General features: G+C 42.4%; 1 protein-coding gene across 2 annotated transcripts in view; it reads left to right on the plus strand.

Moving 5' to 3' along the window:
* Nucleotides 1-1,377: 1,377 nt before the first annotated feature.
* Nucleotides 1,378-23,111, plus strand: part of Zfp715-ps4 (zinc finger protein 715, pseudogene 4) — a 30,578-nt gene continuing 8,844 nt past the window's right edge. For both annotated transcript variants that reach the window (XM_087591777.1, XM_087591778.1), the window contains exon 1: nt 1,378-1,514. In XM_087591777.1, coding sequence (XP_087447903.1) covers nt 1,512-1,514 — 3 coding nt within the window. In that variant the 5' untranslated portion in view covers nt 1,378-1,511. The remainder of the gene's footprint in view (nt 1,515-23,111) is intronic.

The raw sequence follows: 23,111 nt of genomic DNA on the forward strand, positions 1-23,111 counted from the left end.
AAGTTTTCCTGTATTGGCAGTACTTGACATTAGCAATGAGTAGTGATGTCATCCATTTCCCTTGGTCGATAATCACCCTGACTGACCATTACTCTGGACCACAGACCAGGCAATGAAGAATCTGGAAAGTGTATTGCCAGGGCGTTAAGTTTGGAATCGATGTGTGGGGTGGGAGCATCGTCATAGAAGCAAGGGTAGGGGGGTGGGGGTATAAGAGAGGGGGAAAAGGAGATAACATTTGAAATGTAAATACATAAAATATCTAAGAAAATAAAATAAAGTAGAAACAAATGTAAAGAAAGAAGAATATGGACAAAGACCTGAACTTACTGTGAACTGTTGTTGACACTAATGCAGCTAGTTCAAATTATTCTAGTTACACGAGTTCAGTTCCCTAAAACCAAACAGATGGGCACTCTGAGGGATTGTTATTATTTGTAATATTCAAGATGGGAAATCTCTTCTTTAATCTGGAAGTATTGATTGACAAGAAAAAATTAGTCTAGGCCATAGCTTGTGGTGGGCGCTTCCATGTATAAAGGATATTGAAGTTGGTAGTTCTTTCTCTTCTTCCCCTACACTGGCTAGAAAGATCATTTTATTTTTCTGGCATTTGCATCTCCTTCTCTTTAATTCTGGCATATGGTAAAGACGAGCTGAAACACACAGCTACTGCTGTATTCTTCAAATTTCCATTGGTACACAGTTTTTGTTTTACTAGTTGGACCACATTCTGCGAGCCATTCTTATATATCCACTCCATGCACACATAGACAGATCCACTGTATTAGTTCTGTTCATCTGGAAAACCTTTACTAACACAGATATGATGTTTCACCTTCCACTGAGGAAGATGTGCTTCTAACATTAGTGCTCTGTAGCGGTCGGCATCCATTCCCCGCTTTTCTCCCAGGGTTGTTTGCAGTCTCACATGTAGCAGTTGAATATTAGCTGCAATTTTCCCGACGTCAGCGTACAATCAGAGAAACAAACATCACACTTTGTGTCCTAAAGTCTCTCTTTAATTGTTACTATCCTTGGAACCTATACTTTAGTCTGCTCCAAGCTGAATACTGTACCTTGCAAGTTATCCCTCTTGATTGAGGAGCAGCAACAGCAGCAAGAGCAGGAGGAAGAAACTCCTGCTGAGTGCTGGAAGGCAGAAAGATAGGTTATTGGAAGACACACAAAAGAGATACTAAAATAAAGATTTTGCAGCTCTGAGAAGGATAAGCTCCTGGACTAGAATCCTGGGCCAGGAAACGCTATGCTGTGTGCCTTCATCGCACTCTAATCCTACGGGAGGGGTCCATGTCACTCAAGATTCACTGGCCAATCAGGGCCTCCAGGCTGGCCCTCCACTAGTAGAAGAGGAGTGTACTTCCTGCTTCCCTGTTTCCAGCAGCGGACTTACCGGAGTTGCTTAGCCGGCATGAATGATTGGCCTGATGTGTTTTGATGTCTGCTGACCGGTGTCTTATGGACGTGCTGGCAATCTACTAAGTCGGGACATGGTGAGCAGGTGCCCACTGCCCAAAACGAGAAGGAGCGGGCGGCTCAGCCGCCGGACTCGGTGTGGTGGGATGCAGGGGGCCAACCCTGGCTGTTCTTTCTTTTTGGTTTCTTTTGAGGCAGCGGAGAGGAAGAATGTCCGCGGGGGCAAGACTTGGTCTTGCGAGATATTTAGGGTTGCTGTTTTACCTATTTTAAGTCTAAGGCGCTTTGCAGCTGTAGCTGACTTTCCTGAGTTCCTCAGAGGCCAGACTGTAAACTGCAATCTCTGGTGTGTAGCCCCTCACCTTAAAACAGCAGGGGGTTAAGTAGCTTTTCTTCTATCTCCAGGGAACTGGGCTGCTCTAACTTCCAGCCTGGTAGTTGAAGTCACAGGGAGAAAAGTGACACACTTTGAAAGGTGACTTTAATGTTTATTTCCAAGTTTTTCTCAAACGTTGTCTACTAAAAGGGAATCGGGTAATTGAGTAAAGGATTGATTGCTAGATCCTTTCCCTCAAGTCCAGATGCACTCACTTGATAGGCTTGGGGGAAGTTTGGAGCAGTAAACTTCTATGAGCCAGGAGAAGAGAGACACCCTCAGAGAAGAAAGACTTTTATACAAGCAAATATGGATAAACTCACCTAAGTTCTATACAAAATCGTATGTTTTGCGGAGGTTGGCTTGATCAATGCATATTGAATTTCCAATTGGAGGGTACCCCTTTGCAGCTGTGTCCGATCCACTTGCACAATTACTCAACTTATTGGGTTGAGAAGAATGTCGTACGTTCCAGCTGTGTGTTATGTTACATATCTAGCACCTAACATTGCACATAGGGTCCAGGTCAAAGCCATTCTCTCTGCCAGGGAATGGCCCTTACTTATTCAAAATTGGTACGGATATGTGGGGATTTTCTTATTATTAATAATGTTTTTCTTTTGAAAGAGTCAACGATTGATTTCACATTTTATATTTCATTTCTTATTAATTCGTTCATTTTTATTGGTTATTTGATTTATTTACATTTCAAATGTTATCCCTCTTCCTGGATTCCCCTCTGCAAACCACCTATGATATCCCTCCCCCGCACCCCCACCAACTCTCCTGCCTCACCTCCCTAGGAGTCCTCTACGTTGGGGCAGAGTCTCCAGAGGACCAAGGGCCTTCCCTGCTCCCATTGATGTCAGATAAGGCCATCCTCTGGTATGTGAACAGCTGGGGCCATGGATCCCTCCATGTGTTCTCTGGTTGGTGGTTTATCCCTGGTAGCTCTAGGGGAATCTGGGTGGTGATAATGTTGTTCTTGCTATGGGGTTGCAAACCCCTTCAGCTTCTTCAGTCTTTCCCCTAAGTCCTCTCTGCTGTCCTAGTGCTCACTCAGTCCGATGGTTGGCTGTGAGCATCCACATCTGTATTGGTCAGGCTCTGGCCGAGCCCCTCAGGGAGCAGCCATAGCAGGTTCCTGTGAGTTCATGCTTCTTGGCATCAGCAATAGTGTCTGGGTTTGGTGTCTGCAGATAAGATGGATCCGCATGGGGGGGCAGTCTCTGGATGGCCTTTCCTTCAGTCTCTGCTCCATTCTCTGTCCCTGCATTTCCCTTAGACAGGAACAATTGTGTGTTAATATTTTTGAGATGTGTGTGTGGCCCCATCCCGCAACTGGGTCTGCATATGGTCTCTACAGGTTCTCTTTCCCCTTTGTTGGGTATTTCAGCCAATGCCATCCCAGTTGTGTGCTGGGAGCCTCTTGCTTTCCTAGCATCTAGGGCTTTCTAGTGGCTACTCCCAGTTCCTCATTCCCCACTGCTACACACTCCCCTTCCATTTCCTGACTCTCTGTACTTCTTTCCTATCTCTCCCCCAACTAATGCTCTCCCACCCCCACTGCCCGCCCAGCCTTTCCCTCTCCGTCTTTCTGCCTTCTGTAATTATTTTATTCCCTCTTCTAAGTAGGACTGAAGCATCCACATTGGTCTTCCTTCTTGCATTTCATATGGTCTGTGAGTTGTATCGTAGGTATTCTGAGCTTTTTGTCTAACCTCTAGTTATCAATGAGTACATACCATATTTATTCTTTTCTGACTGGGTTACCTCACTCAGGAAGATATTTTCTACTTCCATCCATTTGCCTGTGAGTTTCATGATGTCATTGTTTTTAATAGCCGAGTAGTACTCCATTGTGTAGATGTACCACATTTTCTGTATCCATTCCTCTGCTGAGGGACATCTGGGTTCTTTCCAGCTTCTGCTATTATCAATAAGGCTGCTATGAACATAGTGGAGCATGTACCTTTGTTATATGTTGGAACATCTTTTGGGTATATGCCCAGGAGTGATATATCTAGGTCTACAAGGACGACTATGTCCAATTTTCTGAAGAACAGTCAGAGTGATTTCCAGAGTGTTTGTACCGTCTTGCAAACCCACCAACAATTGAGGAGTGTTTCTCTTCTCCACATCCTTACCAGCATGTGCTGTCACATGAGGTTTTGATCTTAGCCATTCTGACTGGTGTGAGGTAGAATCTCATGGTCATTTTGATTTTCATTTCTCTGATGACTAAGAATGTTGAACATTTTTTTAAATGAAATTTCCCTCTCACTTTTTAAAATTTTTTTAAAAGATTTTACTATATATCAGTACACTGTAACTGTCTTCAGGCACACCAGAAGCGGGCATCTGCTCTTATTTCAGATGGTTTTGAGCCACCAGGTGGTTGCTGGAATTTGAACTTGGGAACTCTGGAAAATGCAGTCAGTACTCTTAAGCACAGAGCCATGTCTCCAGCCCCAGTGTTTGGATTGTTAATACTTAAATGACTGATTTGGTTTGAGGCTCTCACAATTTTCTCATATATTCTTGTCTCTGCCTCCTAATTTGCTTATTGTCAGCATTTCAGACCACATGATCATTTGATAGAGATGCAATTTAGGGGTTGCCTCTGATTCATCATTTGAGAATTCTTTGTTTAGCTCTGTACCCCCAAAGGAAGTTGATAACATTGCTGTTGTGACAGTATTTAACATTAGGGATGAACAGTGCCTTTGTTGTGAAGTCAAAAGATAATTTCTAAGAAATGACGGTCTGGTTCCTAGGACTTGTGAACACTGCATTCCACATTTTGGTTTGCCTGCTACATTTTACTAATTGTTTAGAAACTGATAGACAGGCGGTGATGGGAAGCACTCTTGAGAGAAAGATCAGTAGCCACTGACGGTAAGAAATAAACAGATTAGAGGGCAATTTGAGGTATTTTTGTGGTGGCTGTGAAGTCTCTGTTCTTTTTAAATTTTTCACACATACAATCATAGGTAATAATGGTCAAGTTGACATTATGCCTGGCAGAGTCTCCTTAAGTGTTTGATGAAAGCCTGACTATATTTTGTGCTTTTGTTCATGGCTTTTTCTCTCTGTTCCCTCATATGTCAGCAAGACTGCACGCAGTCTTGATTATTGTATCTTTGTGTCTTACTGTGTCTGTGTGTTTTCTATTTCTTTATTATCTTATTGATAACTCTTGTGTTCTATAAGATGGCACATACCCTGGGATCAGCTTCCCCCTCATAAATTGTTGGAATGTGTCGGCGCCAGCACCGACACAATACCGAGAATAGGGCGAAAGCCTAAGGGATTCAAGAAACACACACACACACACACACACACACACACACACACACACACACACACACACACATATACAGGTTATCTTGTCAAGCCAGGAGAGGAAGAGAGGAAGAGAGAGAGAGAGAGAGAGAGAGAGAGAGGAAGAAGGAGGAGGAGGAGGAGGAGGAGGAGGAGGAGGAGGAGGAGGAGGAGGAGGAGGAGTGGAAGAGGGGAAGGAAGAGTGAGAGTCTCCTGTAGCTTTATTCACCACTTATATACCCAAGTCTCCAGGTAGAAAATAACTGGGAAGCACAGTGGGAAACCCTGGCTTGGGACTCCTTTAACAAAAGACCCAGTAGGAGACCTGAATTAATTAGGGAGAAATCCGAGAAGACCAGCCTAAATCTCAAGGATAAAGGCTGAGGAAGCAAAAGGCAGAAGTAAATTGACCACCACCCAGGTGTGGTCCGGGTGTGTCAGTTCCACATGCATCAGCCTGGCTCAGCAGAGGTAATGCAGTGGAGACACCAGGTGTTTACTACTTGGTCTTTTCTTCCTGTGCCGTAAATACGTGGGAGAAGCCTCTGTTCAACAATCCCATGACTTCTTAACTGTGGCCATGCAGTTACAAAGCAGCCAGGCCCAAATCCAATATGGCTCACTACAGAATGTTTTTATAAATACATTTTTTAAAAGAATTATTTATTTTATGTCTATGTGTACACTGTAGCTGTCTTCAGATAAACCAGTAGAGGGCATCAGATCCCAGTACAGATGGTAGTGAGCCACCCTATGGTTGCTGGGAATTGAATTCAGTCTACCTGGAGAAGCAGTCAGTGCTCTTAACCACCGAACCATCTTACCAGTGCCAATTGTTTGATATTTTAATTCATAGTTTTTCTTAAATCTGAGTTGCTGTCTCCATCCTGTCTGAGATTCAACCAGTGAGCTCTTTGGTCTTCTTGTTGCCATGTGCCTACATTGCTGTCATGGACTCTAATCCTTTAGAAGTGCAAGTCCAATTCAGTGCTTTCAATAATGATTCCTCTTGGCCATGGCCTATTTTATGATATCAGTGAAAATTAACCATACAGTAGGGTTGTGTGGATGATCGGGACACAATAAATTTCCCCTTCCAACTACACAAACCAGGGAGGACTTTCTTCTACATTAGCTGTAGAGCAGTTAGCATCAGAGCAAATCCTTTAAGGGTTGGAGTGATCCCAAGATTGACAAGTCTAGGCTGCCTTGAGGAATAATCCTGTTAAGAACATTCTCCTTGGGCTAGAGAGATGGCTCAGTGGTTAAGAGCACCCCACTGCTCTTCCAGAGGTCCTGAGTTCAATTCCCAGCAACCACATGGTGGCTCACAACCATCTATAATCAGGTCTGGTGCCCTCTTCTGGTGTATCTGAAGACAGCTGCAGTGTACTTATATATAATAAATGAATAAATTAATCTTTAAAAAAAATAACATTCTCCTTTACTAATAATGAGACCAACGTCAAATGACTTCTCAGCTCTCTCTTCTGTAGCAGATTCCGATGCTAGGAATATTTGTTGAGAGGTGCTTGCTTAAACACAGACTGCTATCTACTATACTTTTAATATGTGTTATACATTATAGTGTGCTCATCAAATCAAAGTCAGCTGGGGTTCTAAATCAGACCCTGTCTCAAACAAAGGAAATAATCAGAACTGTATTTGTGATAGGCCAGCATATTTTGGTTTTTCTTTCCTTTACTAATTAATCTTAATGGTAAAATTTGATTCCAAAGTAAAAGTTACCTTTTTTTTTTTACTTGTTCTTCATGTACATTCTTGTGATTTCCACATCATACATGGTTTCCAGTGTTCCTGGTATGTTCTGTTACCTGGGTGATAGTGAACTAAGTTACTAACTGAAAAAAGATTCTACTTCTGTAAGCACATGCTATGTACCTAGGCCTTGAGCTTGACTATAAAAGCCATCCCCTGCTTTTTCATAACTTGATTTATTTCTTTTATGTATTCAGTTTACATCCTGAACACTGCCCTCCTCCCGGTTACCCCCTCCCATAATTCGTCGCCCAGCTGCCTCTCCTCTTCTCCCTGAGTCGATAGGCCACATTGCATTACGCAGATCTTTTATTTCGTAGGACTAGTGTAACTACAGTATCTTGGTTTCATACTAAGTTCAATGTTTTATTCAGATTCTTGATAGCCTGGTGTGTAGACCCAAAAATGGGCCAGTCAGACGCTCATCAATCATCTAAAATTGATTACCTTACTGTTCACTCGTAATATTAAGTATTGTCAAAGAAGGGAAATTATCAACTTCCTTTTATTCTGTCCCTTTCTGGACTGTGACTTTACCGCTTTCAAAGTTCCTGGAGTAGACATTGATATTAAGCTGTGATGAAAACAGTACAGAATCTTTGATGTAAAGGATTTTCCAATGCCTGGGAAATAGTGAATCACACTAAGTAGAGTTTACCTCAGGGAGAGACTGCCTCCCTCAGGTAAGTAGCATGGTAATCAAGCATCTTAGAGATTAGGATGCTAGGATGCACATGGTTGTTCACCCGGATTGTCAGAAAATATGGCTTCAGAAGGTAACACAGGAGACAGCCCTGATTAACCAACAGCCAGTAGGCCCATCCCCAGATCACAGAGCAGCCCTTTAACAAGCAGCTTCATGGAGCATTGCAGTGTCACAACCACCACTAAGGCCTGGTGTGCCATAAAGGACCGCTTTTCTTCTTGAGAAAAGCAAAGTTCCGCGAGGTGGGCAGGACATCAGGTGACACCATTTGAAAAGGAAAAACACTGTTGTGGTGAGGATTGGCCTGATTGAGCAAGGCTTTCCATGAGGACTTCATGGATAGAGAATTACATAGCTCCTTCTCAAACTCAGCCACATCTTAGAGCCTGTAAGGGCGTGGGGCCTAGGACCTGGGGCCTTTCCCTAAGGCCTTGAGGTATGTATTAAAAAAGCAGAGCTTCTTCTCTAAAACCAGGCATATGCTTTTGAGATCTGTTAATGGTCTGGGCCAGGTCCTTTGGAGAGGGGTTGTCTCTGATGCTGAGATTCCAAAAATTGCTACCACATGGGGCTGAAGACATCAGTTCCAAAGTAATGGAGGCTTGGTCTTTAATGTTAATGAGATGGCCCTGTACTCAGTGAGCAACATTGTTTGATCAGATCCCTCCTTTATTTGTCCATTGTATGATTGATTCTGCTGACTTCATGGAAATCTCCCATTTCTTTCCATTTTCCTTGTAGGTAGTATAAATGCTGCTGTTCTTAAGAAGGTTCCTTAGCAGAAGCCTTAGCTCCTTGCTACCCCACCCCAGCTTTCATACTTTCCATCTCCTACTTTTTCTATCTTTTGAATCCTCTGAAGCATTCCACTTAGGATTCTGTCCTTGAAGAATGGCCCGCTCTTTCAGAGTATTGGTGTAGTTAAGAAAAGATGGGTGAAATATATTTCCTATGTAAATCTCCTAACTGCCAAGTGGCTAAAACAAGTAGTCACCACTCTATCCTTAAATTGTTCAGAATCAACCTTAGGGTGTCTGTGAATTGTTGTCTTTATGCAGGTGAGGGCTAAATGAGTCCATTTGTGCATTTGGGAAAGTGAGTCTTTTGTTTATTCTCTGGGGAGTATACCTTTACCCTTGAGTGTGCCACTGCCCTTCCTCTTCTAAGCAATTTGGGCCCTTTCTTCTGCTGTATCTTCTAAATGAGCCCATCCTTTAGTCTAATCCCGGTTCCCAGCAGGTGTCTCTTGTTGGCCCAAAACTGGGATAGTCACTTGCCTAACCATTTCTGGAGCCACCTGATCTGCCTGGTTATTGTCCAGTGCCAATGAGTCTCTTCCCATCTGATGTCTTGGGTAATGAATGCTCACAGTTGTTACCTTCATCATGACATCCAACAGACCCAAGATTTTTGCTTTGAAAGACCCCCAGAGCAGGGAGACCCTCACTCAAGTCTCGAGATGATGCATCCCCCCAAGAAGTCACGTGAGACCGTCCTTGCTGTAATAAACATGAGGTTTATTGATAGGAACCAGTGCACTGGGGTCGAGACTCATATCCCATGCAGGGGCAGTGGAGTTCGACCCCAACATGCTGGGAGAAAGGGTATTTAAAGGGAGAAACCACAACCCAAGGGGGCAGGGGTAGTGTCATTGGAAAATCACAAGAAGCTTCCTGTCAAGATTGCTTAACTTTTTGTTCCCTTTAGTTCCTAGGAGAAGCTTCCTGCTTCTCAAGGCTGTTTGTTCTTTTAAGATTTTAATCTAACTTAATGGTCAGCTAGTTCCTGGAAGAAGCCACCTCTTATCTTTACTAGGTTGGGATCACCTATCTAAGGGCCTTATCTTAAACCCTTTTATCTGGATGCTGGGAGAGCAGGCTCAAGAAATGGGATCTTTTACTTACTTACAGGTAGAGGGCAGGGTCTGGAATTTGAGGTATTTAGGGCTTCTTAGGGGTGAGATTCCATTTTTCAACTTCTGACTTTTTGGCTGTATTTTTTATTCTTTCAGCTTCTTTTTCTACCTTGGTATATAGCCCGTGGACGGGAGCTGTGGCAAAGGCATCTGTGCTGATGTGCTGAGGGATAGAATGCTAAAGAATGGAAAGTTCCTGCCTATTTGAAGGCAGATTGCTTGGGTGGGATCTTGTGGTCTTTTCTGGATGTCTTGAGGCAAAGTCAGAAGTTGAAAAGAACCCAGATGTCTTCAACAGAGGAATGGATACAGAAAATGTGGTACATTTACACAATTGAATATAACTCAGTTATTAAAACAATGACTTCGTGAAATACTTAGGCAAATGGATGGAACTAGAAAATATCATCCTGAGTGAGGTAACCCAACCACAAAGGAACACACATGGTATGCACAACTGATAAGTGGATATTAGCCCAAAAGCTCAGAATACCCAGAATACAATTCACTGACTATCTGAAGCTCAAGAAGGAGGAAGACCAAAGTGTGGATGCTACAGTCTTTCTTAGAAGGAGGAACAAAATACACACAGGAGGAAATAAGGAGACAAAGTGTGGAGCAGAGACTGAAGGAAAGGCCATCCAGAGACTGACCCATCTGGGGATCCATCCCATATACAGTCACCAGACTCAGACACTATTGCAGATGCCATGAAGTGCCTGCCGACAGGAGCCTGATATAGCTTTCTCCTGAGAGGCTCGGCCATAGCTTGACAAATATAGAGTTGAAGGCTCACAGCCAACTACTGGACTGGGTCCGGGGTCCGCAATGGAGGAGTTAAAGAAAGATTTGGAAGAGCTGAAGGGGTTTGCATCCCCACGGAAAGAACAACAATATCAATGGAGCTGACCCCCCCCCCCAGAGCTCCCAGGGACTAAACAACCAACAAAAGAGTACACATGGAGTGACCCTTTGCTTCAGCTACATATGTAGCAGAGAATAGCCTTGTTGGACTTCAGTGGGAGTAGTGGCACTTGGGCCTGCGAAGGCTTGATGATTCAGTGTAGGGTAATACCAGGAAGGCAGGTGAGAGTGGGTGGGTTTTTCAGAGCACCCTCAGAGAAGCAGGGGAGGGGCTATGTGATAGGGTGTTTCTGAAGGGGAAAACAGGAAAGGTGATAACATATGAAGTGTAAATAAAGATAATATCCAGTAAAAGAAGAGAAAAGAAAAAAAAAAAGAAAAGGAACCTTCTACAGAAGATTCCTTGAGACACAGAGCACTCAGGATGAGGATACATGCACTTCAGGTCAAATGACTGCAGTCAGTTCCTTAAACTGAAACAGGTGTGCACTCTGAGGGATTTTTCTTATTGGAATATTTACTATGGGAACCCATCCCCCTTTTTTTGAAGCTCATGAGTTGATAAGAAAAATCTTTATCTAGGCCATATCTTCTGGTGGAAGCTTACATATGTAAGGATGATGAAGATGGGAACTCTTTTTCTTTCTCTTCCTGCCATACTCTGGCAAGAGAGATCACTATTTTTCTAGCATTAGAGGTGTTAGGAATTCTGGAATATGCTGAAGACCAGCTGAGACATATAGACACGACTGTATTCTTCAGCTTGCCATTGTTGCAGTCATTGTCTTACTCGTGGACAACATTCCATGAGACATTTCTCTATATCCACTTCATCCATACATAGAGAGAGCCATGCTTTGAGTTCTGTTCATCTGGAAAACCTCTGCTAATGCAGATATGTGTTTTCACCTCCCACTGAGGAATATGTGCTGGCTACCAATAGTGCTCCAGTATGATTGGCATCCACTTCCTGCTTTTCTCCCAGGGTGGTCTAGAGTCTCATATTGAAAGAGCAAGATAAACGCCATCTGGAGAATCATTTTGAAGGGAAAGATAAACCCCATTTATCTCCACTGAGGCAACTCTGTTGTATCCATTTGTAAGACCAGGCCTAATTTAAAAAACAGCCATAAAGCACCAGCTTAAGAAGTAGAGCCTAATTAATATAGAGAAAGTCCTGAGACACCAGCTCTAGGAACAGACCATAAAACCTAGAACAAATTCATAAAACCATACACCCAGAGACCAGCCAGGGGATAACCACAAAAGATGGGAAATATTCCTTCTCAGAATAGGCCATCTGCACTGGGCAGCCCTATTTCATTATATGATTAGAAGTTCATGACGGAGGCATGCAGACCACTGACAACCTGTGGCTCCAGAGTGTCATTTGTCTGAGGTTGCTATTTCAAATCATGATTGACCCCTGAATGGTGATTGTTTCTGCACAATAACCCTCTTTGTTTTTGTATACTATCAGAGTCTGCGGTCTTCAACAATTTTCAGACCCTTACATCGTATAGCAGATGAATATTAGCTACAATTTTCCTTATGCAAATGTGAAATTACAGAAACAAACATCATATTTTGTGATCTAAAAGATCTCTTTAATTATTAATATCCTTGGAACCATTCTGCCAAGGGGTCATGTAGTGAATATTGGACTTTAGAAGCTATCCATCTTGATTCAAGGGGGTTTAGCATGAGTGGAGGAGGAGGGGCAGAAAGAGGGTGGTAGAAAAGAAGAGGAAGGGGAAAAAGAACAAGAAGAGGAACAAAAATGACAAGGAGTAGGAGAAAAAGAAGATGAGGAGGAGAAGAAATACACCAGGAAGAAGAGGAGCAGCGCTAGGAAGAGGAAGATGAGGACAAGGAGTAGAAAAAGGAGGGGGAATAAATTCCTGCTTAGTGGTGGAAGACAGAAAGGTCGGCTATTGGAGGACAGACAAATGGGATACTGAAACACAAATCTTGCAGATCTAAAAAGGGTCATCTCCTAGAGTACACTGATGGGCCAGAAAACTTGCTACTCTGTGCCTTTACTGCACTCTAATCCTAATGGAGGTGCTCATGTCACTCAAGATTCACTGGCCAGTCAGGGCATTTTTAACGACCCTCCAATCAGGAGAAAAGGAGTGTTGTTCCGGGTTCTTTTTTTCCTGCTGCAAGTTCCACTCTATTACAGAGGAGGCTTGAATGGTTGGTGGGACATGCTTTGAACTCTGCTGCTGAGTGCCTTACCGGAGTGCCAACCCTGAACTACCAAGTCCAATCATCGTGAGCATGTGACCACTGCCCCTAACCTGAATTAGCAGTGGACTGAGAAGGGGGAGGCAGGGAGGCGGTCCTCCCATGCATGGGCTTGGTGGTTACTAGCAGCCATCTTGTAGATTCCGTGTGGTCCTAGTCATTAGGTGTTCTCATGTGTTCAGTTTGGGAGCTGCATCTGTGCAAAGCCTTTGGAGCAAGGGGTTTCTGTCAGAAACATCATGGACAGAATGCCAAATGCGGAGATCTAGCTTCTCAGTGTCCTCCAGAACTTGTCCCTTGCCATTTTAAATCAATTTGGAGTGAATTTTGTGGGTGTTATTAACCACACCTCAAAGGCTGGGTAGCACTGGAATTTAATCTGTTAAGGGAACAGGAGAATCTATGATGTAGGATCTTCCAGTGCTTAGGAAATAGAGGCACTGTGGATTGCTCTGGTGCTGTTTGTACTTTGATGTTAATTCCACTTCCCCCAGAGGGGCTGCCTAGGATGAGGAGTATTCCCATATTCAGGTGACTTCGTTGGATACTTGTCCCCATTTTAACATGTAAAATATAGGCTACATCAGGTTATTGGGCTGGGGAGGGGAAGGTGGAGCTGAAAAGCTTTAGGGAGAAGGAGAGACATGAGGGAAGATGGGGAAGGAAAATGGAAGTGAAGCAGGTGGCCTACAGCATGTGTATTGGTCCCCAGAGCAATGGCCTTGCTTCTTCTTGATTTAAGTTTCTAAATTCTTAAGGTAAAGGGCAGTACCACAATCGAGTTTTAAAATTACCTATTTGAGTCATGGACTGTACTGTGCTTTGCAGTAACAGGGAAAGGATTTGTATGTGGAGCAGGACTTCTGCCCTCAGAACAGTGCAGGAGGACCAGTGTCCTGTGTACAGTGCAGAGTGAAACAGGGTAGGCAACAGCTAGATCACAGACTAACTGAAGTTTAAAGCCTTGATCTGCAGGGCTCACCTTTATGAATAAAGTCCTGCCTGACTTAGGGTGTGTGACTTTGTAATTTCCTAACGAGTGTTAATTCATACCTTTTAATGTAAACACACAAGATTGGTGGGTGAGACTCTGGGACCCACTCCTGGAAGACAGTCTTACAACACCTTCCAAGATGTTCCAAGAGTGGACAGTAGGAAGGAGAAAGGACCTTTCATTAGTGTTTTCTGAGGTCTCTGTCCTTGGCATGGGGGGGGGGGGGGTAACTACAAACAAAGAGGATGCTGTGTATGAATTGACTTCACTGACAACCTCGTGTGGAAGTGTGGATCACAGGAGACCTGTTTTGTCTCAGTTGCTTGACCAGCATACCTCCAATAGGGGAGATGCTAAGTTCTTAAGACTTAGCTGTGTGGTTCAAGCTAATGAGGGATATGGGGAGGCCGAGCAGTCAGACACACCCGTGGGAGACAGCAAGCAGTGTGTTCTAGCATTCTCCTTAGACACATCCATTAGGAAATCTGAGGGAGATCACAGTCCCACCGTGGTGAGTGTGAGGACCCCAGACCCCAGACGTGGAAGAGTACACTGGTGGATCTATCAGAGTCTAATGTGTTAGAGTAGGATGAGCTGTGATCCACACTGTTTTGTTGGTATATGTGTGGGTCTGGGGAGATGCACTGGGCTTTCTTTCCTCAGTGAGAGGGCATTCCTTGAGGAGGGGAGAATCTGGATTTCTAGCCATTGCTGTGTTGCTGCCATTCTCTCTATGCAGTGCACACACTGAAGCTTATAGTGTGTGGTACACAGACTTGTAGGGAATATTGAGGTCCAGTTTGTAGTAGTTCCAATTAAAATAACTCGACAAGTTCCGTAGGAGTGAAATCAAATTTGTGGCTTATCCAGAACAAAATTAGTTTCAAATGACCATCAAGTGCTGAAAGGAAAGCATAAATTAAAATGCAAGGAGATTATCACCTTTAAACAGAAGATCCTTTCTATGGACTTGAAATCTTAGAAGATGCCATGAGAGTAACACGCTTTCCTACTAACCCTCCAATTAATGGAAGGAGTAGGCAAAGTTATTCTTGTCCCAGTAAAAGATTCTACAACTGTTATTCATCTGTGATGGGGTCCAGCCCAGTTTAGAAGCCAGACTCAACAAGACCACTTATTTCTTGTGGGTTGGAAACAAGAAGGATGCAAAGGTCATGGATGCTTGCTCTGTGGTTTCAATTAAGCACTCTTCCAGCCATCTGTGTTCTGCAGAGTCAGAGCCCCAATGATGGGCCAGGGTGAGTTCATTACTTGAGGTCATGAGGATGAAGCTTCAGTTGTATTTCCTGACCACATGACGTTGAGATACAAAACATGAGACATCTGCTATGGAGAGCTGCATACACAATGTAGAAGTAACCAAAACAACAGCTATGTTACAAGTTGCCCCTTAAAATGTAAGCCACATATGTCTGAGACAGAGCCATAGGACTTGCCTTTTGACCTGCAGGTTTCTCGCCTTGCTCCATCTACTGATGTACCCATCCCTGTTTATTGGAATGGGAAGTGATATTCTGTGCCATTTTTGTCTTTTATTGTATACTTTTTTGTTTACCTTTCAAATGTTATTCCCTTTCCAGATTCCTGGACGTAAGTCCTCTATCCTATCCTCCTCTTCTTCATTGTAAGGGTGTTCCGCACCCCAACCACCCTCCCTTCCCACCCTCCTGACTTTCCCTTACACTGGGGGTCAGGTGTTCACCCTTCGTAGGACCAAGGGATTTTCCTCCTCTTGTTGCCCAGCAAGGCCATCCTCTGCTACATTATCAAGCTGGAGCCATGCGTTAGTTCATGTATAGTCTTTGGTAGTGGTTTAGTCCCTGGGAACTCTGTTGTTGTTATGGGGTGGCAAGCCCCTTCAGCGTTTTCAATCCTTTCTCTAATTCCTCCAACAGGGATCCCATTCTCAGTTCAATGGTTTGCTGCTTGCATTTGCCTCTGTATTGGACATACTCTTGCTGTGCCTCTGAGGAGACAGCTATATTTGGCTCCTGTCAGCATGCAGTTCTTAGCTTCATTAATCTTAGTTTTGTTGGATATATATGGCTCTGAATGGCTGTTCCTTCTGTCTCTTCTCCAAACATTTCTTCCATATACCCTCCTTTTAAGAAGGAGTTAAGCATCCACACTTTGCTTGTCCTTCTTGAACATCATGTGGTCTGTGGATTGCATCTTGGGTAATTGGAGCTTTTGGGCTAATATACACTTATCAGTGAGTGCATACCATGTGTATTTTTCTGTGATTGGGTTACTTCACTCAGGATGATATTTTCTAGTTCAATCCATTTGCCTACAACTTTCATGAAGTCAATATTTTGATAGCTGAGTGGTACTCCATGGGGTAGATGTACCACATTTTCTGTATCCATTCCTCTGTTGAAGGTCATCTGGTTTCTTTCCAGCATTTGCTATTATAAATAAGACTGCTGTCAACATAGTAGAGCATGTGTCTTTTTCGTATGTTGGAGCACCTTTTCCGTATATGCCCAGGAGAGCTATACTGGGTCCACACGTAGTGGAATGACCAATTTTCTGAGGACCTTTCAGATTGATTTCGAGCGTGGTTGTACCAGTTTGCAATCCCACCAACAATGGAGGAGTGTTCCTATTTTTCCACATCCTCTGTTTCTCCACATTCTCCCCAGCATTTGTGGTCACCTGAGGTTTTGATCTTAGCCATTTTGAGTGGTGTGAAGTGGAATCTTAGGGTTGTTTTGATTTTCTTTTCCATTATGAGTAAGGATTCCAATGTGACTAAGCTGAGTATTCTTTATTCAGCTCTGTACTCCATCTTTAATAGGGTTATTTGACTCCCTGGGGTCTAATTTCTTGAATTCTCTGTATATTTTGCATATTAGCCTATCAGATGTAGGATTGGCAAAAATCTTTTCCCAATCTGTTGGTTGCCGTTTTGTCCTATTGACAGTGTCCTTTGCCTTATATAAGCTTTGCAGTTTTATGAGCCCCACGTGTCGATTCTTGATCTTGGAGCTTAAGCCATTGGTGTTTTGTTCAGGAAATTTTCCCCAGTGCCCATGTGATCGAGACTCTTCCTCACTTTTTTCCTATTAGTTTCAGTGTATCTGGCTTTATGTGGAGGTCCTTGATCCACTTGGACTTAAGCTATGGACAGGGTGATAAGACTGGTTCCATTTGCATTCCTGTACATGCTGACCTCCAGCTGAACCAGCACAAATTGTTATAAATGCTATCTTTTTTCTATTGAGTGGTTTTAGCTTTTTTGCCAAAGATCTAGTGACTATAGGTGTGTGGGTTCATTTCTCGGTCTTCAGTTCTGTTCCACTGATCTACCTGCCTGTCTGTGTACCAATTCCATACTGTTTTTTTCGCTATTGTTCTGTAATACTGTTTGAAGTCAGAGATGATGATTCCCACAGAAGTTCTTTTATTGTTAAGGATAGTTTTCGCCAGCCTGGGTTTTTTGTTATTCCAAATGAATTTGCAAATTGCTCTTTCTAACTCTATGAAGAACTGAGTTGGAATTTTGATGGGGATTGCATTCAATCTGTAGATTGCTTTTGGGAAGATGGCCATTTTTAACCTATTAATCTTTCCAATCCATGAGCATGGGAGATCTTTCCATCTTTTGAGATCTTCTTCACTTTCTTCCTTCAGAGACTTTAAGTTCTTTCACTTGCTTGCTTAGAGTCACACCAAGGTATTTCATGTTATTTGGGACGATTGTGAAGGAATGCCTTTTATCTCATTTCTTTCTCAGTCTGTTTATCCTTTGAGTAGAGGAAGGCTACTGATTTGTTTGAGTTACTTTTATACCAAGCTACTTTGCTGAAGTTGTTTATCAGGTTTAGTAGTTCTCTGGTGGAAGTTTTGGGGTTACTAAAGTATATTATCATATCATCTGCAAATAGTGATATTTTGACTTCTTCCTTTTCAATTTGCATTCCCCTGACCTCCTTTTGTTGTCCGATTGCTCTTTCTAGGACTTCGAGTAGTATGTTGAACAGGTAGGGAGAGATGGGGCAGCCTTGTCTAGTCCCCGATTCTAGTGGTATTGCTTCAAGTTTTCTCCATTCAGTTTAATGTTGGCTACTGGTTTGCTGTGTATTGCTTTTACTATGTTTATGTATGGGCCTTGAACTCCTGATCTTTCTGGGACTTTTATTGTGAAGGGGTGTTGAATTTTCTCAAATGCTTTCTGAGCATCTAATGAAATGATCATGTAGTTTTTTTCTTTGAGTTTGTTTATATAGTGGATTACGTTGATGGATTTCTGTATGTTGAAACATCCCTGCATCCCTGGGATGAAGCCTACTTTATCATGATGGATGATCATTTTGATGTGTTCTTGGATTAGGTTTGTAAGAATTTTATTGAATAATTCTGTGTCAGTATTCACAAAGGAAATTTGTCTGAAGTTCTCTTTCTTTGTTGGGTTTTTATGTGGTTTGTGTCTGTTTGTATTTTGTGGAATAGTTTGGACAGTACTGGTATGATATCTTCTATGAAGGTCTGATAGAATTCTGCAATAAATCCATCTGGTCCTGGGCTCTTTTTGGTTGGGAGACCTTTAATGACTGCTGCTGTTTCTTTAGGAGGGATAGGATTGTATAGATGGTTTAGCTGATGCTGATTTAACTTTGGTATGTGGTACTTGTCTAGAAAATGGTCCATTTCCTCCAGATTTTCCAGTTTTGTTGAATATAGGCTTTTATAGTGGGATCTGATGATTATTTTAATTTCCTCAGATTCTGTTGTTATGTCTCCCTTTTCATTTCTGATGTTGTGAATTTGTATACACTCTCTGTGCCCTCTGGTTAGTCTGGCTAAGTGTTAATCTGTCTTGTTGATTTTCTGAAAGAACCAGCTCCTGATTTTGTTGATCTTTGTATGGTCCTTTTCGTTTCTGCTTGGTTGATTTCAGCCCTGAGTTTGATTATTTTCTGCCTTCTACTCCTCTTGGGTGTATTTGCTTCCTTTTGTTCTAGAGCTTTTCTGTGTGCTGTCAAGCTGCTGATTGATGTATGCTCTCTCCTATTCCTTTTTGGAGGCACTCAGAGCTGTGAGTTTTCCTCTTAGAACTGTTTTCATAGTGTCCCATAAGTTTGGATATGTTGTGCCTTCTTTTTCATTAATTTCTAAAAGGTCTTTTATTTCTTTCTTTATTTCTTCCTTATTATCATTGAGTAGAGCTTTGTTCAACTTCCATGTATATGTGGGCTTTCTGTCATTATTGTTGTTATTGAAGACCCGCCTTAGTCTATGGCGATCTGATTGGATGCATGGGATTATTTTAATCTTTTTATATCTGTTGAAGTCTGTTTTGTGACTGATTATATGGTCAATTTTGGAGAAGGTACCATGAAGTCCTGAGATGAAGGTATAGTCCTTTGTTTTAGCATGAAATGTTCTATAAATATTTCTTCAGTCCATTTGGTTCATAACTTCTGTTAGTTTCTCTATGTTTCTGTTTCATTTGTATTTCCATGATCTATCCATTGATGAGAGTGGGGTTCTCCTACTATTATTGTGTGAGGTGCAATGTATGCTTTGAGCTTCAGTAAGTTTTTTTTTTTTGTTTGTTTGTTTTAATAAGAATGTAGGTGCCATTACATTTGGAGCATAGATATTTAGGATTGAGAGTTTGTCTTGGTGGATTTTTCCTTTGATGAGTATGAAGTTTTCTTCCTTATTTTCCTTGAAAACTTTTGGTTGCAAGTCAATTTTATTCGATGTTACAATGGCTGCTCCAGCTTGTTTCTTCAGATCAATTGCTTGGAAAGTTGTTTTCCAGCCTTTTACTCTGAAGTAGTGTCTGTCTTTGTCTCTGAGTTGTGTTTCCTGTATGTAGCAACATGCTGGGTCCTCTTTACATATCCAGTCTGTTAGTCTACATCTTTTTATTGGGGAGTCGAGTCCATTGATGTTAAACTATATTAAGGAATAGTGATTTATGTTTCCTGTTAGTTTTGTTGTTAGAGGTGGAATTATGTTTGTTTGGTTCTCTTCTTTTGGGTTCATTGCATGAGATTTTTCTAGGATTTAGTTTTCTTACATGTGTTGGAATTTTCCACATATTGTCCTTTGTAGGGCTGGCTTTTTAGAAAGAAATTGTATAAATTTCATTTTTTCATAGAATATCTTGGTTTCTCCATCTATATTAATTGAGAGTTTTGCTGGATACAGTAGCATGCGCTGGCATTTGTGTTCTCCTAGTGTTCTTATGACATCTGCCCAGGATCTTCTGGCTTTCATAGTCTGTGGTGAGAAGTCTGGTGTAATTCTTATAGGTCTGCCTTTATATGTTACTTGACCTTTTTTCTTTATTGCTTTTAATATTCTTTCTTTGTTGTGTGCATTTGGTCTTTTAAGTATAATGTGACAGGAGCAATTTCTTTTCTGGTCCATCCTATTTGGAGTTTTGTAGTCTTCATGTATATTTATGAGCATCTCTTTCTTTAGGTAAGGGACGTTTTCTTCTATAATTTTGTTGAAGATATTTAATGGCCCTTTAAGTTAGGAGTCTTCACTTTCTCCTATACCTATTGTCCTTAGGTTTAAACTTCTCATTGTGTCCTAGATTTCCTGGATGTTTAGGACTATGAGATTTTTACATTTTGCATTGTATTTGATGGTTGTATCAATATTTTCTATGGTATCTTCTGCCCCTGGGATTCTGTCTTCTATCGCTTGTATTCCGTTGGTGACACTTGCAACTACGACTCCTGATCTCTTTCCTAGGTTTTCTATCTCCAGGGTTATCTCCCTTTGTGCTTTCTTTATTGTTTCTATTTCCATTTTTAAATCATGGATGGTTTTATTCAATTCCTTTACCTGTTTGGTTGTATTTTCCTGTAATTCTTGAAGGGATTTTTGTGTTTCCTCTTTGAGGGCTTCTACTTGTTTACTTGTCTGTGCTGTATTTCTTTAAGGGAATTATTTATGTTCCCCATCATCATCGTAAAATGTGATTTTAAATCCAAATCTTGCTTTGCCCGTGTGTTTGGAAATCCAGAATTTGTTTTGCTCAGAGAACTGGGCTCTGATGATGCCAAGTAGTTTTGGTTCCTGTTGATAAGGATCCTGTGCTGGTTGTCTCTGGTATTAGCTTGTGTTGCTGTCTCTGACAGTGGCTTGACCGTCCTGTAGGCCTGTTTTCTTTCAGCTGAATCTGGGAACAGAGACCTACCTACTCCTGGGTTTGTTTGACCTGAAGCCTCCAGGCGGGTTGCTGGCACAGAAGTGTTGGTCTTACCTCTGCTCATGGTGTGTAGGCTATCCTGGTGACTGGCTTTCAGCTTTTGGCACAAGCAGAAACTGGAAGGTTCCTGCCCCTGACTGCTTCTAGGTCCCTGTGCCCAAAGGGCACAGATGGCTCTAAGCAATTTCCTCTTGGGTGAAGAATGTGGGTGGAAAGTAGTTGGTTCCCCTGAGTTCTCAGCATTGTTTGCACTTTGAGGGTCCAGTTTTCTCCCCTCCAGGTTTTGTGTAGAGGGAGCTTGGGACCAGTTCAGTTCATCTCCAGGCTCCAGCAGAAACTGCTAGCAGGTTCCTGCCACTGACTGCAGCTCTATTCCTGTACCCAGAGTCTACTATGCAAGTTCCCCTTGGGCCAGGAATGTGATAAGAAGTGGACAGAATTGGCGTTCTCTCCTGAGATCTCAGATTTGCCCTCATTTCTGGGAATTTATCGCTCTCCCCTATGGGATTTGGGTGCTGGGACATGTGGGATTCATTCAGTTCAGTTCTGGGCACAGCCAGAAGCCAGAAGTGTCCTGTCCCAGAAGTCTTCTGGCTTGTGTGTCCTGAGGCCACCGGACGGGTTGCTTGGAGCAGAAAAGGCGATCTTACCTCTGCTCTCAGGTGTGACTCCTTGCGACTGCCTTTCAGCTCTCAGCACAGGCAGAAACTCGAAGGGTCCTGTCCCTGACTGCTCCTAGGTCCCTGTGCCCAGGGGGCAGAGATGTCACTAGGAGGTTTAATCTTTGGTCAGATAGGTGTGCAGAAAGTAGTTGTCTCCTGTGAGTTCTTGGGATTGTCCACACTTCTGAGGGTCCAGCTGTCCCACCCACAAGATTTGGGTGGAGGGATCTCTGGTACTGGTTCAGTTCAGTTCCACTTCAGTTCAGGAATCAGCAGGTTCCTGCCAGTGACCACTCCTATATTCCTGTATCCAGGGGACACTATGCAAGTTCCTTTTGGTTGAGGAATGTGAACAGAAGTGGGCAGAAGTGGCGGTCTCCCCTGAGGTCTCAGGATTGTCCACACTTCTGGGAATTCAGCTCTCTACCCCATGGGATTTGCCATTTTATGTGATAAAGATATAACTTGCTTTCAGACTTTAGAGTATGTGACAGTCTAAAGATTGTCTTGAGGGTGACAGGAGACTTTGGACATTTGAACACTGTACATGCTGTAACAGACTTTAAGGGTCCTTGATGTTATATTAAATGCATTTTTGTCATGGAATGACCATGAACCTATAGAGAGCATGGTCTAGCGTAGTTAGGTGGATGAAAGAGCATCTAGATAATATGTTGACTTTAAACATTTGTCTCTTGTTGGTGGACTTGTTGGTGAGAATATGTGGAGAAGGACTCCTACAAGAGGCAATTCCTTTTTTGGATGAGATTTGAGTGTCTATAGACTTAATCAATATCCACTTATTTCTGTTATTCTGTTTTCCTTGAAATTCATCCTTCAGCTTCCTTCTCATGTCCTTCCTTCCTCTCCCGCCTTCCTTTTAATAGACTCTGTCCTTAAATCATATGAGATACAGAAGAAGCAATGCTAAGCTATTTTGCTTAACTAATATTTTCATATTTTTCAAATTTGGCTTGTTTTTGAAGACAGTTTCTCTTTGTGGCCGTGGGTATCCTCAAGGTAGGCCTATATGCTAGTCATGAATGTAGGGATCAAATTGAATCTGGGTTCTAATGCTGGAATCATATGTGGGCCAACGTGCCTGGCCTTTCTTTTTTATTGATATAAATGGGCCTGGAATGAAGGTGTCTTTATATGTCAAGCATATGCTTTTGTGCTGAACTTACCCCACATTTTGATTTTTGAAATTTCTTAGTCATTATCATTCTATTTCCTAGGATACCATGTACTCATGTTGTTAATACTTCTGAGTCCTCTCAGTCATTGCAGGGCATTCACTGATCTTCTTTCTACCTGTCTTGTTTGTTGTGACTTTATGTTAGAAAAACTATGAGTCTTTTGCCTATATGCATGAATATACACCTCAGGTGTGTCTAGTCCTCAGAGTAGCCAGACAATGGTCTGACACCTGCTGAAAGTAGAATAATGGATGGCTGTGATCCTGCTGTAAATACAAGCAATTCACCTCACTTATTTGTAGGACCTGCAAGAGCTCTTCCTGAAGCATGTAGCCTTTTCACTACCCTGCCTTAAGTTCCTGACAGGTACACTTCCAGTCCCTGCCCTGGTTCCCTTGTATGGG

Source organism: Rattus norvegicus, chromosome 17 (assembly GCF_021556685.1).
Source record: "Rattus norvegicus strain SHRSP/BbbUtx chromosome 17, alternate assembly SHRSP_T2T, whole genome shotgun sequence".
In the NCBI taxonomy this organism is placed as follows: Eukaryota; Metazoa; Chordata; class Mammalia; order Rodentia; family Muridae; genus Rattus; species Rattus norvegicus.